The 18,511-nt window shown below is 38.2% G+C and overlaps 1 protein-coding gene and 1 long non-coding RNA gene across 3 annotated transcripts; one reads left to right on the top strand and one right to left on the bottom strand.

The window, feature by feature from the left end:
• Window positions 1–1,229: 1,229 nt before the first annotated feature.
• On the top strand, window positions 1,230–3,061 carry LOC112542433 (uncharacterized). Its single transcript, XR_003086192.2, has 3 exons — window positions 1,230–1,904; window positions 2,213–2,268; window positions 2,492–3,061. It is a non-coding gene; the product is annotated as an uncharacterized LOC112542433 (long non-coding RNA).
• A 425-nt stretch (window positions 3,062–3,486) lies between these two features.
• VPS25 (vacuolar protein sorting 25 homolog) lies at window positions 3,487–17,414 on the bottom strand. Of its 2 annotated transcripts, none has more exons than XM_007441621.4 (6): window positions 17,270–17,414; window positions 13,906–14,051; window positions 12,697–12,750; window positions 12,359–12,447; window positions 11,412–11,487; window positions 3,487–9,038 (listed from the first exon to the last, which is right to left on the bottom strand). In XM_007441621.4, the coding sequence occupies exons 1-6, from the start codon at window positions 17,317–17,319 to the stop codon at window positions 8,926–8,928; spliced, it is 528 nt and encodes a 175-aa protein (XP_007441683.1). In that variant the 5' UTR covers window positions 17,320–17,414; the 3' UTR covers window positions 3,487–8,925. The 2 variants fall into 2 exon arrangements, with proteins under 2 accessions (XP_007441683.1, XP_025031050.1); XM_025175282.2 differs by lacking the exon at window positions 17,270–17,414 and adding an exon at window positions 17,026–17,223 and having other exon boundaries at window positions 12,697–12,772; window positions 13,887–14,051.
• Window positions 17,415–18,511: the final 1,097 nt, after the last annotated feature.

The following is an 18,511-nucleotide window of genomic DNA, read 5'->3' as shown; positions in this document are numbered from 1 at the left end:
TACTCCAAGTTTCTAACTGTTTCACATGGAGAATCTTTGTAATTTCCAAATCATTTGTTGGAGACTGTGGGACTGCGATGAGAGATTTTTTAAAAATGTGTTTCCTTCCTTCCTTCCTTTTTAAAAATTTGGACAAACTGTCAGCCTTACCAGGTGGACCAGACAGGAAGCACGACTAGATGAGCTAATTCTACTTTATTGTAAGGCTACATTAACAGAATCTTGCAAATCTAAAAATTCAATTCCCCCCTTATCTCCTTTACACCCCAAGAAATTAGGAAGGATCTCTTCTGAGCCTCTTGCCCCACCTACTATCCAGCTATGGACTATGCTGTCTCTCATCTGACCATTCCCAAGATAGCGTCTCTGGGCCCAGTCTCCCAAGGTCATTCCCACATACCATTACACACACATATACTTTGTCAGATAAACTTTCACACATGGAATTATTCTTTAACTTCATCATATGTATCACTGCAATTGCCATGCAAGAAGTAACTTTCATTGCCATAAATTTGGCTGTGCATTTTTAATATTATCACAGATCAAATGGTCCTGATTTCATACATAATCAGTATAATTATAAATTGATTTAAGAAATAGAATATAGAATATGAAATATCTGAAATAAATATTTTGTATATTTTTCTATACATTTTTATAATTCATAAATAAAGGACTTAGTTTGCACAATATTATACTACTTATTCAGATATGAATTTAGGTCTGACTTGTTAAAGTTCAGTCTAGTTAATTTGAAAGAACCTGTACTCACCTCCAGATTATCTAAAATGAACTATTTCTTGATTTACTTCTTAGATATGTTCTGTCAGTTTTCATAATAAGACCTATATTTTATAAAAAGTAGCTTCATAAACACAACACCTGTATTCCAACATATTTTTAAATGTTTCTAAAAAGGGCTTTTTAGGATTTGTCACAGACAATATAATGTCATAGGAAAGTCAAGTACTTTCTTGACTCTAAGTGTTCTACAGATCTAAAATTTAACAAAATAATTAGTGTCTTTTAAAAAATTAGTTCTGTTTATAATAGTTATTTCAATATATTTTCATCTTAACATGTTTTTTTTAAAACTGCCTTTCATGTTATGGTAAACTCTTATTTTTCTCCTTTTATTGTAAAAAACCAAGATATAAATAAAACTGTTTCTTATATACAAATATATCAACCAATGTATATTGTTAAAAACTATCCAAATATAGGTAGGTAGGTAGGTAGGTAGGTAGATAGATAGATAGATAGATAGATAGATAGATAGATAGATAGATAGATAGATAGAAGGGTCAGATATTTGTTAATAAAGTTCGAGAACTAAAAACATATTTGTGAATAGCTTAATCACAGCTAATGATTTTCAGTAAACTTCTGCTCAAAATTTAAGCATAGTAATCCATTGTCTTTTTCCTTAGCTTCCTTAGTTGAACTGCTAATATTTTATCTTAAAAAAATCTCAATAAAGTTTACAATTTATTCTTGATTTGTATGAACATAAAATAATTCACTGACTTTTTCTGCCACCCTGAAAGAATAGATTAAATAGTTTGTTGCCTATTACAGAACAATAATCTTATATTTATTTAATTGCATTTTTAGTTGTAAATAATGACACTTTGATTCTTGCCTAAAGAAGTATAACTTGATACCTAAAACCTCCAATATTATGTGATATCAGGCCTTCCCTCTGCTGCAGACAGAAAAGCTATCTTTTTGAAAGAAGATGCTGAACTCTAGGGTAATTGTGAACAGAGGCTGGAAAAGAACTGGATTCATTCTCTCTCTCTAGTAGCCTCAGATTAAAGCTGAAATCCCAGGAAAAAGTTCTGTTCAGAAAAGCTGAAGCAGAGGACCAGACATTTAAAGTAGTAGTTATTTCTGCAGAAGTAAGTAAAATATTTACTCAGGACTTTGTGCTAAGTTTATTATTTATTTTTCTGTGTAGTACAAGTAATGTTTTGATTTCTCTGCCCAAATTATGAAATTGAGTGTATAACCTCAGCCTTTTATTATACTGTGTGAAGATACCAATTTTTGGTATCTATAGAATATTTGGGTAATCGGTAATATTAATTTGAAACAGGTCTCCTTTTTAGGAGACTGGGGCAAAGAATGAGCAATTTGTAGCAGACCTGCACCACCCTGTGGTCTGTTTGGAGCATGACATTTTCTTTTATATGTTTTATCATATCAGGACAGCTTTGGAATTTACTCTTCATCAATTCAAACTGAATTTACCTTCAGATAAAGGTAATAAGGGCTTTTATACTTTTGTTCTTAAATGCTCGATTGCTTATACTGCTAAGATTGGTCTGTTTCTCAAGGAAGGAACAAGCACTGAAACTTCTAGTCACACACCTTTATACTATACAGCTAGGAGGCTGCGCTAACTGAAATTCTTTCACCTTTTGGATTTTTACTTTTTAAAAGATAAAGCAGCACATGCTGTGAGAATCCTATCTCTCACACACAGCAGGGTTGGGGGTGGACACCAGTCTCCCTTGAAGATAGGTGGCAACTGCAAGAGCTATCAAGGCACTATTCCAAGCAGGAGATGAAGGAGGGTGTGAAGACACAGAGAGCTTCTGGGAGAGGAGATTTCAGACCTGCAGCATTCCACCCTGAGGCTCTGCCATTCTGCTTGAACTTGGTGCTTTCAAATATTTTTTTGAAAAATTGATGGGCCACTTTCTAAATTGTGTACTAACTGTGTTTAATTGGCTACTTTTCATAGAGTTTGATTCTTGAATAAAGCAAACCAGAGTGCAGTTAATATTATTAGCTTATGTTCTCTTCAATAACGGTCCATCTCAATAAAATACCTGTTTGGCCCATTCTGAATTTTCCTTAGGCCTCTATCCTATGCAATGAAATGCCTTCTTCAGTTCTGATGTATTAGAAGCAATTGGTGCAGTACCAACATGTTTAATCCTGTATCCACCACAGCTTCATCCCAGTGCTTTTTGGCAGGTCTCCTTTGCCTTCAGGAAACTCCTGTTCAATGTTTTTTGTATGCTAATTCATTCATCCAGATTCCCTTGTCATAACAATTTAAAAGAATCCAGTAGGCAACAGAAAGGCCTTTCATCTCAGTACTGGAATGCTGTCAGGAACAAGGTTGGGAAATTAATTTTCTATCTCAGCCCAGGTTCAGAGGCATTTTATTAATTAATTAATTTATTTAAAAGATTTACATGGCCACCCTTCTTAAGAAATACAATTCTGGGTGGCTCACAACAGTTGTATAAAACCAAACATCATAAAAACAATAAAAACAAAAAGCAATAAAAGCGAAAACAAAAACCTGGCACCACAACCAATCTCTTTCAATGCAGCCAGCACCACTATCTCCAAGCTCCAACCTCACCCTATCTCAGTGCTTGGGGGAATTTAAAACAACTCAGGAGCCACATACAAATAAGCACCCCTCCCACATGCATGATGCCTTGAAAATGCCAGTAAGTGTAACGATCAGACTAGCTGCCTGCCTGCCTGCCTGCTCCATGCTTTGAAAGGTTTTATCTCCTTGGACCTGAAGTCACTAATATTGGAAGCACCACTGGAGGACAGATGTGATCAGTAAAAGCAATGGTCAGGAGCATCTGTGCACAGCTCCTCTTGGCATACCACTTACATCCTTACCTGGAAAAAGCATTAGCTCAGTACCATTGGGGCATATTTAAAAGATATTCAAAATATTCCATTGGTGTAAAATGCAGAGACCAGAATTTGATTGGAATCCTATGCCTTTGTTCTGTCTAACTGGCTCCTCTGTATTGAAACCAAAAGCCCACATTTGAAGGTTTTTCTTCTGCCCCATGAATTGTCCATTATTAGAGTCCCCCTTTGATGCCCCACTCTATGCCCCATTGCTGTTGGAAGCTGGACTGACTGGAGCATGGGATAAAGATTGTATGGCTGCAGCAGTGCAAGTTGTAAAACTTTCTGCAGGAGGTTTTCTCTAAATCATTTTAGCAAACTTTGGCCCCTCCTATACACAAACTGAATTCTACAAAGTTAGTTTCTGTGACCAGTTGCCGCTATCTCCTCAGGACCAGCAGATGGGTTGGCCTACCCCCCCCCTTTTTTTTCCAGGAAGACAGCTGCAAATGGTGGTACTGGCAATGTAATTAGTTGAGGAACTGCGACTTAAACTGTAGAAAGTAACATTTGTGACTATTTATTGCAACAGATATACAATTGTCTGCTGCTTCTCACTTATGTATTCCAAGTAGCTATTGGCTGAACTGCTATGATGTTATGCAACTATTTTATTGACTACATTTGAAGCCAGATGGAAGTATTCAAGTTGCTTAAGTTTGAATAAATGTATTTTAATCTGGTTTTCAGCCCTGTTAATACAATATAGGAAACCTAAAAAGCCCATGGAAAGAGCTGAGCATTTCCCAGCAATTTGATAAAATTGCCAAATAATTTAGTTAGTAAATTATAACTGAGGATAGTAGCAGTAAGAGCTATTAAAGCAATGATCTGGTCTGTATAACACTCTCAGTAGTTCTCAACGTTTGCAATACCATGACCCCTTAAAATGAAAAATTAATTTGGACAACATCCCGTGACTACTACTAATTATTTCACTGGAGTCTGGGCTTGACCACTATGTCTGAGCCAACATTTTTTAAAAAGTTGGGACTCCCTTCTGACTTGCACGACTTTCCCAGAAGGTCCCAACATATAATTTGAGAACCTGTGCACTAAGTCACATCACAGTTTGGTACAGGTAATCCTTGTTTAGCGACTGCCTCATTTAGCTACTGTTCACAGTTACAACGGTGATGAAAATGTATTTGTGTAAATCCTCGCATTTACAATCTTTGCAGGTCTGTAAAGCAAAGGAAAGCTGAAGCAAGATCATAAGTACAGTTGCAGTTTTACTTTGTGACCGCTTCACTTGATGACCGAGTTGCCAGTCCCAATTGTGATTGTTAAACAACTACCTGTATAGCATGTTGTCTGAACTTAGGTCATAGATCACATTGGGATTAAGCGTCTTAACAAAAAAATGTTCTGTGGCTTGTAGATTAGCATACATTAAGCATGTCTCAGAACTCATGGTTAAATTACCTACTAGTCCTCCTCCCAAAATGATATGGGGTACAAGAGCATTCACCAACTTGCTCTTGAAATAGCTTTGCTGGCTCCATTTTGTTCTCATCTTAACGAGCCTCTGCTTTGAAATCAAAGGGAATGGAGGAAGAATTAGCTCTCCTCATATCACTTTTTATGATTTTCACATCAATCCACAATGGTTTTTGAGGAGTAGGGAGAAGGAATAGAAAAAGGTCACCCAGCAGAAAAATTAATAGAATACTGACAAAAGACAGGAAGCTGATTAACCAGTCATCCCTGGTTTGCTACGTCATTTCAAGCATGTTCACTCAGGAAATGGTGTAATAGCAGTAAATATTAATCATAGGATTACCATATCTGAACTGCAAAATCCAAACCACCACTAGATGGAAGCAGAGATATTAAAAACCACTAACTCTTTGCTCCCATTTAATTGTACAGCAATACAATTTTGCAACCCAGGTATACCAGTCCTAGCTAAATAAGCAAACAGGTAAGTGGGTAAGGTGCATAAATTGATTCAAAAGCTTAGAACATCACAATGCTAGAAACAATAATTGCACAAGGATTTTTTTCTGTGTTCCACGCAAATAAATTTGAAAGGATGCCCAGTTGATTTGATGAACCAGAAAGACATTTTTACAGAAAGTTATGGTCCCCCTACAGGCCAGAGTAACCATCCAAAGGATCAGCATACCATCATGATGCTTCATTTATTCACTTTTAATGACATTATAACCATCATCATCCTATATATTCCCTGAGGCGTTTTCTGAGATTTACAAAACAAACTAAACCATAAAAAGTGGGAGTACAAGTTATCTGCTATAAATGCCTGTTTCATTTTTTCTTTTTTTATGAGCAGAGTTTTCAAGTGTACAGTGATGAATCAGGTACCTGAGGATGTTCCACCTCTGCATGTGATTTATGATGCTTTCATAAGGATGCTTTTGGATCCTGCTGCTTTAGTCATGCCCTGCTCCTTTTGGTCGTGTGTGTCATTGCAACACATATACAAAAGGCGCAGGCCTTGTAGTACAATGCTGCAGCAAACTTTCATCTGTCTGACCCTCCTTTGCCTAACTTATGTGGATGCTGCTGGAAGCTTTTTTATCTGATCTAATTAACTAGAGCAGATTTTTGAAATTCAAAAGATAATTATAATAAATAAACGATGTAAGATTAATTCCCACTTTTAAAAAAAAATATCCTTCTCTTGAAAATATCAAAATGGCAGAAATTAGGAAGGCTTTATTTTTACAATCTAAGGATGTTTTTATAGTTGAAAAACCCCTCTAAATTATAGTACTATAATCAGTATTCAAAATAATATTAGTGCATTATGTCAAAGTACTACACAGTTTTTCATGAAAAATAAGGCTATCCTGCTCTAACACCATATCCTAGTTCAGTGTCAAAAATACCCTAAATACTTATTTTGGAAGTAAGAAATTACTAATTATTCTAGTACTAATCACCTACGGGTATGTTGTCAACATTCAGTGGGTCCAGAGGACAAACTTGCCAGTCTCTCTTATTTTTAACCACCATATAATGGCTTAGGAAAGCCCTGGCAATTTGACCCCAAAGCCACCTCTCATCTGTGTTCTCAAGAAACAAGAGAAAATATTTGCATGCGATGAGTGGGAACTCTACCATACAAGTTGAAATGTATGTTTGAAAGAGGAGGTTTGAAGTAATGTGGCAGAGCTGGGGACAACAGTATACTTCCTTGTGAGATGGGTGGTGTCCAAATTTGAAATATAAATAAATACATAAAATACCCAACAGCTGGGGTAGATCTTTGGGTTATGAAAGCTCTTCTCTAAGTAGCACTGTTCTTGCCACAATTTTCTCTCTCCCCCTCTTTCAAAGTCTTTGCAGACAGGAGACTAGAGCTCCGTAGTCACAAACAGACCTAATTAAAGATCTGCCAGAAGGATGAGCCACTTTTCCAAGCTATGATATGATAAATAGGCAAGCATCTAAGGAAGACAAGAGACCCATGCACATATTTTTTCTCAACATTCAGGGATGTAATCTAAGCATAGCTTGGCAGCAAAAGGTTCAAAAGACTGTCATCTGAGGAATAAACTTTCTTGTCTTGGAATAGTTTTTCATCATCTGCTGTTTTGTTTTCAAGAAGTAAAATCCTTATAAAACTCTACAATATTTTATTCTGTTCAGCAATACAGAATTGAAATGTGGCAGAAGGAAAAGATGCAGACTGAATACCCCAGGCCAATAGAAATCTACACTTCTATTCCATGTCTCTATCACAGTTAAATTTTGAGAACAGCTTGTGATGGAAGATCTAATAAAGTTAACTTTTCCATACCTCTGCTAAAGCCAACTCTGCACTTAAAGCAATCTACATTCTTCTAAGACCAAAACTTAATTCTAACACAACCTATTTGAAAATATATGCAGTAATTGACTTTGCTTTGTGAATTCTGCGTGAAGCTTAAGACATCCTTTTCCATCTGTGTGAGCTGTGAATTCCTTACTGGAAAGTCACGTTTCGTTAACTAATTCTCAGTATTCTTCCTCATTTGGTGAGATGTCCTATTTGCCAAACCCAATTGGACATTTCAAACCAGAGAATGTTCCATGAAATTCAAATAAGAATCCCTTGACAAATCTAGAGATTCATCAACACTAGGTTCACTATGGTCTGTCAGTTAATTCTTTTCCTAATGCCTATCTAGTGCAGAGTTATCCACAAGCAGCCCAGGGAAAATGCAACTGATTCAGTTTTGAGCATATCTGAAACAAACTTATGAAAATAAATTAATTTTGCAATCCTATTGACTCTTTGTATCATACCCTGATCTAAACCAGACACACCAAATACATTCCCAACAGCTGTAGCCACTGAATAGCAAAATAAGTGATCCTAGGAGTTGCATAAAAACATCTGAAGAACACAATTTCCCCCATATTTGCCCTAGCAGAAATAAGAGTTTTTTAATACTGTTTTCTTGGCTTTTTAAATTTTATAAGTGTGATTCAAATGAAAGATTTCATAATTAACTGCAAAGATACTGATGCTAAAAAATCTGGGGGGAAAATGCCCATCTTCTAGGCAGGATGCAAAGTGTTGAAAGATGAAACCAGTCTGAATTCAGACGAGTTACTTCTGGATAATGAATGGCATTCTCTTCTTCACAAATAGCAGAAATGAAGAAATATAGTTCAATTTTTGCTTCTGAAAAAACAAGATTGCTGAACTGCATGAGGAGGTGGCTGACCTCCACTTAGCCCTGATATGAAACTAAAGGTAACATGGGGCTTGGGGTGGGAGAGAAGACTTGAAGGTCCCCTTGGTGTGAGAGAAACACACACACAGATAACCCAACACAGAGGACTTTTCTGTAAATACAGTATAGTTTAATTTTGTCCAAAGTCTTTAACGCCTCATTCTGCTGTGGACAGCACAGTCTACGTGGCCTCTTGCCCAACTGGAGAAAGAGCACTGTAGTTTTGATCCCCAAATTACAGCTCATTGCTGCAAGCAGCAGGGTTTATTGTGTGCCTCCATTTTGGAAGGCCAAACTCAAGAGCCAAGGGTTGCTTCATGTCATATGAGCACAAGAAACACTCTGGCTCCCCCATAAATCTATTCAAATCATCTTTAACATCACAACGCAATAAGAGGCAGAAGCTGCAGAGAGAAGAAAATGGAGTCAAATGCTGAGCCATCAAGATACAATTTGCTGTTTCAGCCTTCAATGCAAGGAAACCAGAGCAGAGAGAAGCCCTTAAACCCAGGACACTTTTGTACAGTCATACTAGGAAGCCAAAGCAGAATCTCTATTAGAAGAATTTGACGCCCCGCCCATCATTCAGGGTGAATATTTCAGCCTTATGCTCCTGTTGTAAAGCCTGCAGCGCTCGAAGAAGTACTGATTCTTCCAAACCATGGAATTCTAGAAGAGAATAAAACATCCTTGGTTGAGAGAAACGTCAGCCACGCATTTAATACAAGATAGTACAAAAGGTTGGCTGGGGACAGCAGTGGGGGCAACTTACCCAGCTATACAGAGAATGCATAAAAGAAGATGTGCTGCTAGATCTCTGAGTTTGTATGTTATAAAGCACAGCAGCATGCTCCCTGCACTTGCATGGAATTCAATATTTATATAATTCTTTTAAATATCTAACCTTTAAGATTGTCAAGAAAAGCTTGATATTCTATGAACAATGCCAGACAAAGTCCACAAAAGTTTTCTTCAGTCAAGCTGAGATATTCTTGCCTTCCCAAAGCTCATCACCCCAATCTAGGACAGCATAAGCAATTCAGCTATTTACATATTTAGGCCAAAGAATTCACTTTTCAACCACAATTTATGGGCCATCCTGTTGCTTTGGTATAAGAATGTTTAAGTGCAGAAAAGGAGTACTCTTGGATGACCTCTGGCAGGACCAGGATGAGGGTGGTATGTCCATCCTTGCTCTTCTTGACCTGTCAATGGCTTCTGATACCATTGATCATGGTATCCTTCTGGATCAGCTCCAGGAGCTGGGATGGGTGGCACGGTGCTGTGCTGGTTCTCCTCCTTCCTCTGGGGTTGGCTCCAGCCAGTGTTGATAGGGGGAGGAAGGTCTAGCCCCTGGCCCCTACTTTGTGGGGTGCTATAGGGTTTGGTACTCTCTCCCCTCCTGCTTAACAACTACATGAAGCCATTGGGTAAGGTCATCTGGCAGTTTCGGGTGAGGTATCATCAGTACCCTTTATAGCTTTATATCTCCACCCCAGGCGGTCTAAGTGATGCCATGGAAGTTCTGTCTTGATGCCTGGAGGCTGTGGGGGCCTGGGTGGGGCACAATGGCTTCAGCTCAACCCAAACAAGACTGAGTGGCTTTGGGTGTTTGGACTTCATGGTTCCAGGACCCTCTATTTTTGGTTCTGGATGGAGTGACACTGCTTTAGACAAAACCAGTGCACAATCTAAGGGTCCTCCTGAACTCACAGCTCCTGCTCAAAAAACAGGCAGCAGCCATGGCTAGGAGAACCTTTGCACAGCTTTATGTTGTGCATCAGTGGTGGCTGTTCCTGGACTGGGAGACCCTGCTCATGGTCGCTCATGCCATTGTGATCTTCCAATTGGGCTACTGCCACACACTCTACATGGGGCTGCCCTTGAAGAACATTTGGAAACTTCAGTCAGTGCAGAATGTGGTAGTGTGGGCAGTTAATGGTAATGATTATTTGGTGCATATGGTACTACTGCTCCACGAGTTGCATTGGCTACCAGCTTGCTTCTGGATGCAATTCAAGGTGCTGGTAGTTACCTTTAAAGCCCTACATGGCTTGGGGCTAGGTTACTTACAGAACCATCTTTCTCTGGTAGTTTCTGCCCATCCTATCTGATCTGGCAGGAGGGGCATGCTGTACCATTGGCCAAGGAGTGTTGGCTGATGGGCCCCGTAGGAGAGGGCCCATCATCATCCCTCTAGAGATTAGGTTGGCCCCAACCCTGCTGGCCTTTTATAAGACCTTGAAGACCTGGTTCTGTGCTCGAGCCTGAGTGTGTAATGGAGCCCATCTCCTGGTTATGTTGAGGGTTTTTAAAATGATTCTCCAGATACTGTGTGTTTTATTCTTTGTTTTATTTTGTATCTGCATATATTTTTTATTTATTTTAATGTGAGCCACCCAGAGTCTTGTACTTGAGATGGGCAACCACATAAATCAACTGAAATAGAGAAATGAGTCTTCCTGGACTCATGGTTTCTGCTCTAAGAGCAGAAGGCAGCTGCTGCCAGGAGGGCATTTGCAGAATAAGTAATCCTACTTGTTAGGATTACATAGGAAGATTGTTGCAAAAACATGTTTAAAAAATCCACATAGTTCCCAAATTGTCTTTTTTTTTTCATTACTTAGCATAGCATAACTGGAACCAAGACAAATGTATAATCACTGAAGAAGAACTAGAACATAATCAAAATAATTACCCCACCTCCTGAACTTTCATTGGTGAATGGAAACAAATTAATCAGATAAATATTCTATGCATTAATCTGATTTGTAAGAATTAAAATACAATTGCATTTAAAAAATATGAAGTATATGTTCTGCTGTTCTGAAAACTGTTTATCCCTCTTTTCTTTGTTATAAGAAACTAAGATCAACTTTTAAAAATTCAGCAGAGGAAGAATGTGGATAGCAAGAAAGGTTCTCTGGGTTAATAATGAGACAGACTAGAAGAAAGACAATTTATCTCTCTTTCAACACTGAATAAAGGCTACTCAGGTGTCACACATCACTATAATGAGAAATGTACCAGATGGAAAGGTACCTTCTTCCTCTGTATCCTCGCCATTGGATAACTCATAGAGTGTGAAAACTGAGTTTGTCAGTCCATTCTTCAAAACCTGGAAACAAAGAGATGTGGGGAGAGGGGAGAGAAATGTAACACTCTTGATCTTTGATTTCATGATGAGTTTTATATTCCAAACTTTTTTTCCTGCTAAGGAAATTCACCACAATTTAATATGAACAAGACATGAAAGTACATCATAAACATTTATAAGCAATAGAATGCTAATAAAATATAGTCAGAAAAGCTAGAAAAAACAATTAAATCACCTGAGAAAATCAAGCGCAAGGGCGCTTCCTGAGGAAAAAAATTCTAGAGTCAGGGCATCACCAATAAAAAAGCCTTCTTTTCAACAGTCAACATCCTAACACCTGAAGACCTGACTTCCAGAGAAGAGTCTCAGACATCAATCTCATCTAGACAGACTCATGTGGAAAAAAAAGCAATCAACTGGCTTCCTGGGTTCCTACCCATGCGCTGCTTTAAAAGATAAACTGTAGCATTATGAAATATACTCAGAGAGAAGTTTCCTGCAAAATGATTAACAACTTGACAACTAGGTTTAATGTTAAAAAAAAAAAAATGTTTCAAGATTTACAAAGCCATTCATGAAAAAGAATATAGATAAAATTTACTTGTCTGTCATGAAAAAGTGTACAGGTATTTTCTACTCTTACAACTGCACAAAACAAACCCAGGAATTCCATATCTTGGTCACCTGAATTTTCATTTAAAAATATGGCAAAAAGCAGAACACATTGGCATTGTGACGGTGAAGAAATGATAGAAAAGACACTGTGGGTGCCTGTTGAAACTTCAGATTCTGGGAAGGGAGAAAGGAACTGTTTCAGCATACCTTCACATACCTGTTTTCTACCAAAGTTTAATTAAGTATGCATTGTTACCCAAAAAAGTGTCACTCTTACCCACTGATAGATTAGCTTGCCCCATTCCTCTGGACACCGCCACATGATCAGAAAGCTAGACTTGTTCTTGTCAAGCCATTCAAGATTCCCTGGAGTGGAGCATAGCATATCTTTATTATCATTGTCTGCTAAAAACATGAGTCTCTTTTACATAAATAATGGATTCAGCCCCATCTATCCCAGCAGCCTGACTTACTTGCTACATAAATCTGCACCCCGTCCCTTAAGGCTGCATTTCTTGCCACACCTACTTTGATGTTAATCTTAATGAAATGAAGGAGATATACCTCCAATTAATTATATTTAGGGTTAGAGACGTATGTTATCCTCAAACCCACCTTTTTTCCTGAGCTCCTCTAATACAACAAGGATGGATTCCAATGGGAGTTTTCCTGTTCCATAGTTAAGGAAATACTGAGCATAGGATAAAAAAAGCATTCAAAGAAGAATTTACACAAAGTGTGATAAACTACTTAACCCAAGGTAAAAAGAATGAATTCAGGATTTGGGATTGCAACATTCAGGATGTTAATGCCAGCACTGTGTAGCCTCCAAAAAAATAAATAAATAAATAAAAATCATGCGGCACATACTCTAATCCTCCTATCAAGTGTACCATGCAGCTAACATCAGTGAGTAGTATCTGGCCATAGAACTGGAAGGGATGGACAGAATATTTACGACAATCCCTGGCCATGAAGCAGCCCAAAATTTTGATTGTATAAGCAGAGCAAGAAGCTGGCAGCAAATGTAATTAAGCTTCATGTTATAGGGATAACAATTTTGATATGACTAAAATTCTTATCTGAAATTCCTATGGAAAATTCCTATTGGGAAAAAATCAGTTTCTTTTAAAAACTACAGGAACATCAGAAAAATTGTCACCAATACCTTACAAAGCCAAATCTGAAAGCATTGCAGGGGGAAATGATTTTCTAGTGAATACTATTAAGCTGTTATTTACACTTTTTACAGTAACAGCTAAACTAAAACTAAATTACAGAAAATTTGATGTGCAAAATTCTTCATCAAATGGAGAGATATTCTGTGTAATTGTGTAATGTTTTCTGTTCCAAGTTACCAATATAATCTTGTCAACAACAAGCATTATCTGAGTCATTTTGTTTTTAACAGAAACCCCAGAGAAATGAATCTTAAGACATCTTATGTGACTGCAGAGCAGAGAAATGACATTTTCAAAGAGAGATTAAAATCAAAACATGTGTAGAAACCTAAAACTTGTTTTCCTCAGCAGAACTAAAAAAGTTTGTATTATCCTAACTTAAGGTGAGGCAAAGCTGTTTATCTAAGAAACAGAATTATTTCAGAAGGCAGTTCTATTCTATATGCTTTTCACCAAATCATGTAATTCTACATCTAGGGCCACTTCAATAGCATGCTCAGATAATGCTACAAGCTTGTATTACTTTGAGCTTGAACTTTTCACCCACAAAACAGCCAACTCTTTTATCTTCAGGAGTTAGATGAATTCCTTATCAGCTCACCAAGGCAGGTAAGACAGACTCACAATTGGAGAGGAAGGATACGCTGCAATTTCCAATTGTTGAAGAGTGGGCTCTCCTGAGCCTCTGGAACAGTCATAGTATAGAGCTTGTTGAGGCGGCAATACGAGAGCACTAAGGAACACCATGCAGTCAGCTGTTTTTGCCTCGTGTCCACATTGGGCTGCAACCTACAACACAAAAAGAAAACAGATGTAGAAGAAGACTAATCACGCCATCTCAGAATCTCAACAATTTCAAGTTCCAAACCAGAATCAAGACACAGAACTTCCAGAGTCCTACCCTAAGCCTTGTCATGTCACTGAAAATTAGATAGCTATAATTGACCAAAGATCAAAATCATCCAACTTCTCCCATACCACAAATAAACTAGTCCTGTTGCTTTAAATACCTCCAGAGCTGAAGTTTCCATAATTGTCAACAAAGCTATACATTCTTTATTATTTTTCAACCCCGCCATAAAACAATTTCTCAAAATATGATCTACAAATACATCTAACTTCATTTTTTTTCATGAGATTGTCTAGAGTCAAATAATTTAACTTGATTTTTATATGCATGGTTGCCAGTTTCATCAGCCTAAAAGGCTGATATTTTTGCAGCCACTCTCACCCAAATGATATCATGGATCCAACAGTCTGGCTGGAAATAGTCCACAATCCTGAACTGTAGCCAGCCAGCAAATGCCCTTCACATAAAAGAAAAAAAAAATAGTGTCAGTAAATATTAGGGGTTATCAGTTCAGATAAGAACTTGGTGAGCAAGAAGTACTTTATGCACTTCCTTTTGGCAGGCTTTGCTATTCACATGATTGTTTGCTGCTTATCAAGAAAAGGTGGCAAAAGGCTTCTCCAATTTAGTGTCTATTTGAGGCAGGTGCTGAATCCAATGAACCACGCTTCATAATTTTCATCTCTCTAATTTTTCTTTCCTCTTCTGCTCTGAGAATTTTCTTGTTCTCCAGATCTCCTGTTGTTATTCATCTCCAGTTCCCCTTCTTTTATTTTTCAGCTTTATTTCTAGCATCAAGACCCCAACTTTTTTTTTCCAAATCTCATGTTTATTTTTTGTTACTTCATTCCTTTTTTCTGCTTATTTGTACAGTGTATTATATCCAAGCTATCACTTACTAAAGTTATTGTTGCCTTCTCTGAGACTGACCCCTGTGCTCATGGAACTCGTTTTTCTCTTATCAAAGTCTGCCTTTTTGCTCCCTATTTCCCCATGTTGACATTATAGTTACTTCCACAGCTCTCTTTCAACTTTTTTTTTTTATTTTAGCCTATTTGGCTTGCTTTCCTGCTCCAACAACCTTGCTCCTTGAAGATACAATATTGCTATTACATTTATTCAATTACTTTCTGTCTCCTTTTCCTATCGTTCAGCCTATAATTTTGGATTAATTTACCTACAAGCAAGGTAAATTAATTGTAGGTGACTAAAATTGTAGTCACTCCATTGATTCAAGGACTGTTGTGCCAAATCTTTCTCTGTGGAATCCTCCCTCTCTAACCATTACCGTAACACTTTCAACACTGCACTTTCCTGTCTTATCAACTCAGTAACTTTCTTAGAAATATTTTCTTGTGACCTCATCAGACTGACATTCAGATCATCCTTTGCTTTCACACTAACAGATTTTTCTACCACCTACCAAATTGCTTGCCCAATTAAACACAGAATATCACTTACTTCCTCTATGTAATATCTACATACATGTTCCAACAGAAGAGAATATTTGTAGCTTAGGGTTGAACTCTGGAGTTCTTGGTGCTCTTGGTTGTTTGTTTGCAGACATTTCATTACCTAACTAGGTAACATTAACAATGCCCAGGTAGCTGAATCTTTCTAACGTCATCATGTTCCCAGGTGGCTAAATCTTTCTTAAAAGTACATGTTCTCCCCTTCTACTATTTATTTGGTAGACAATTACAGCATCACCCTATCCTATAACCATTCTAACAATTACTCGAATCTCATTCCTAGTTGGTTGCCCTCTTTCCAGTTATTCTACATAATTTTATCACCCAAATTCCCTCTACTACGTGGAACAGACAGTATGGAAATATTTGCAGGAGAGAGATTTGCTTTGTTGGTGAGTCCAACTTCTTCTCCTTAGATAACATATGCTCCTTCATCTCAACTAAAACTTTGGTTCTTGCTCTATTCACCTCCATCTCCCATAATGACTCTGAAACCCTCTCCTCAGGGTCTTCACTGCTGTATTCAAAATTTTGCTATCAAATCTTTCATCACTCTAGATCATAGGCAGTCCCTCAAAATCCCTTACAGGCTTCTTATTCAAATCCACTCTTTGCCTTCAAATTTAAAATTCCATACTTTTCCTCATACCTTGTTTTTATGCAATTCTTTCTCATTATACAAAATATACTCTTCCAACTCTACCTGCATTCAACAACCCTTACCCTCTATCACAGTTCCATCCATTCTTCTTTGTGACCTCCTATACTTAAAATCCCTTTTACAAATCTTGGTGTCACCTATTTCTTTAAATATTTCCTTGAAACCTACATCTCTTCAAAACCTTTGCACAATCTGATATTCTTACTCCTGACGCTAGCCATGTTTTAAATACATGTAGTTGCATTTTCCCAGTGTATCCTCTACAGTCCCTTGTCTTTTCATTCAGCTGTTTTCCCACTTGATTATTTCAAGTTTAAATCCTTGGGAGCAGGAGTGTTTTTGTGAGAATTGGATTGCTTATAAAATGCAATACAGTGATGACATTCTATTAACAACAGTAGACAGACCAGGTCACACATTCCATTTTGAATGCAAATATATCCTAATTTTAATTTGTTTCAAGCCAGAACACAGAAAAAAAAATGGATCCCGTTAATCAAGCCAGTGTTTTTGTTTTTATTCATTGATTAACGCAAGGATGGAAAACCTGACACCTTGTAGCCGTTGAACTACAACTCCCAATACCTCTCACCACTAGTCATGCTGGCATAACTTTGAGTTATAGCTCAGCCACTTGGGGGAGGAGGGAATTCCCACGGTGAGCTGATTTATTATTACAATTAATGCACGGATAGAAACTTTCCTCCAGAAATCTCTAATTCAAACGCTCCTGGCAGTTCAGCACCGTCAATTGGGGGGAGGGGAGGGAGAGAAAATCACCAAAAAGCAGCACCCGGAGCGCAACCTGGCAATCGTTTCTCGAGAGAAGGCCAGAAGCAACAGCCGTGGATCGCCTCGCTCCGTTCAAAGCAGGACAAGAGGGGGAAGAAGGACTTTCTGCGGAAATCAGGGTTCCAGCGGGGCACCTTCAGCACGTGCACCCACCCCGTGCCTCGGAGGAACGGACGAGCTCCTTAAGCCCAGGGCCGAAGGAAATTTAGAATGGGGACGCCCCGGGACTCACGTAAAGAATGGCGGGAAACTGTACTGCCAAGGCCACTCGAAACTCATCATCGCCTCTGAGGCCGAACGGAACCTCCGCCTTGGAGGACCAACTTCTGGTCCGTTCTACAAATATTTCCTCTTCCCTTCCTGCAAGCTCCTTTAGGGGGTTCCGAGAAAATGCAACCCCGAATGCGTCAATAGATCTATACAATTGTAGAAGCTTCCGGTTTGGGCTGTGTCGCCTGAAATGTTGTTTGAACTTTGCTTTGGAGGAGAGGCGCCGCGCGCTTGCAAGTCTGTGGAGCACACGGCTTGTCAGCTGGCAACAAGCGGCTGCTCAGTCCAGTGGATGTGAGCGCTGGAAACGTTTTCTAAGCAGATTGTCCTTCGATCTACTCGGTTATGTAATTTAGCAAGAGATTCCCCGCCTGCATCCAAAGCAGAGTGTGACTTGGTGCAGAGTGTGTATTAAAGTTTCATTAAATATTTGCAAAAGCTTTCTAACAACGTGAACTCCAGCCTGTTCACTTTTTTTCCTACAGTCGGCGCGGAGCTGAAAATCCCTTTGCAATAGCGACACTGACGGGGGACGGCAGTGAAAACGTTCTGTATTAATCCCTCCTATCAAAGTCAAAATCCTCAAGTACAGACTTTTCTCTCTCTCTTTTGAACACTTCCCGAGAGTTTAAAATAAAAAGGAAAAATGTCCGAAGTTCAGTAAGAAATAATGGAGCCTGGGAAGAGCAATTGAGATATCTGAGGTCCATTTAAATCAGCTCAATCTAACATGTGACCTACAAATAAAACATGGATTGGATACTGAAAAAAACATGGAATGAGATCAAAGGTATAAAAATAAAACAAAACTTTCCACAACAGAATGTAAAAGGAGCAAATTTTAAGATTAATGTATACTCGAAGATGTTTGTGATACTGGTATGGCCAAAATCTTTTTTGTAGTACTGTACAATGGACTCAGGCAAGGTAGAATATAGGGATTTCAAGTATGCTATTTCTAATTAATATTTCTGACACACAGTGACTTGGGCTGCCCCAGGCTGATGCACTGGATTTACAATGTGAATTGTAAATTATCTTTGTTCATTTGCCTTTCTCTAACTGGCTGCTCAGCTAGATGTTAGCTTCCACTACAAGAAAAGAGAATATATATCAAATAGGAGAGAAGAAATTTAGAATTTAAAGCACATTTTCATAACAAGCAAAAATGCTGTCACTTTCTTGTAACTGTAGAAATTAGATT

Source organism: Python bivittatus, unplaced genomic scaffold (genome assembly GCF_059951505.1).
Source record: "Python bivittatus isolate LINGU-HERP-01145 unplaced genomic scaffold, Pbiv_v1 ctg000410_np1212, whole genome shotgun sequence".
In the NCBI taxonomy this organism is placed as follows: Eukaryota; Metazoa; Chordata; class Lepidosauria; order Squamata; family Pythonidae; genus Python; species Python bivittatus.
The sequence above is the reverse complement of the archived record's forward strand: the minus strand, read 5'-3'. Positions and strand labels throughout refer to the sequence as shown.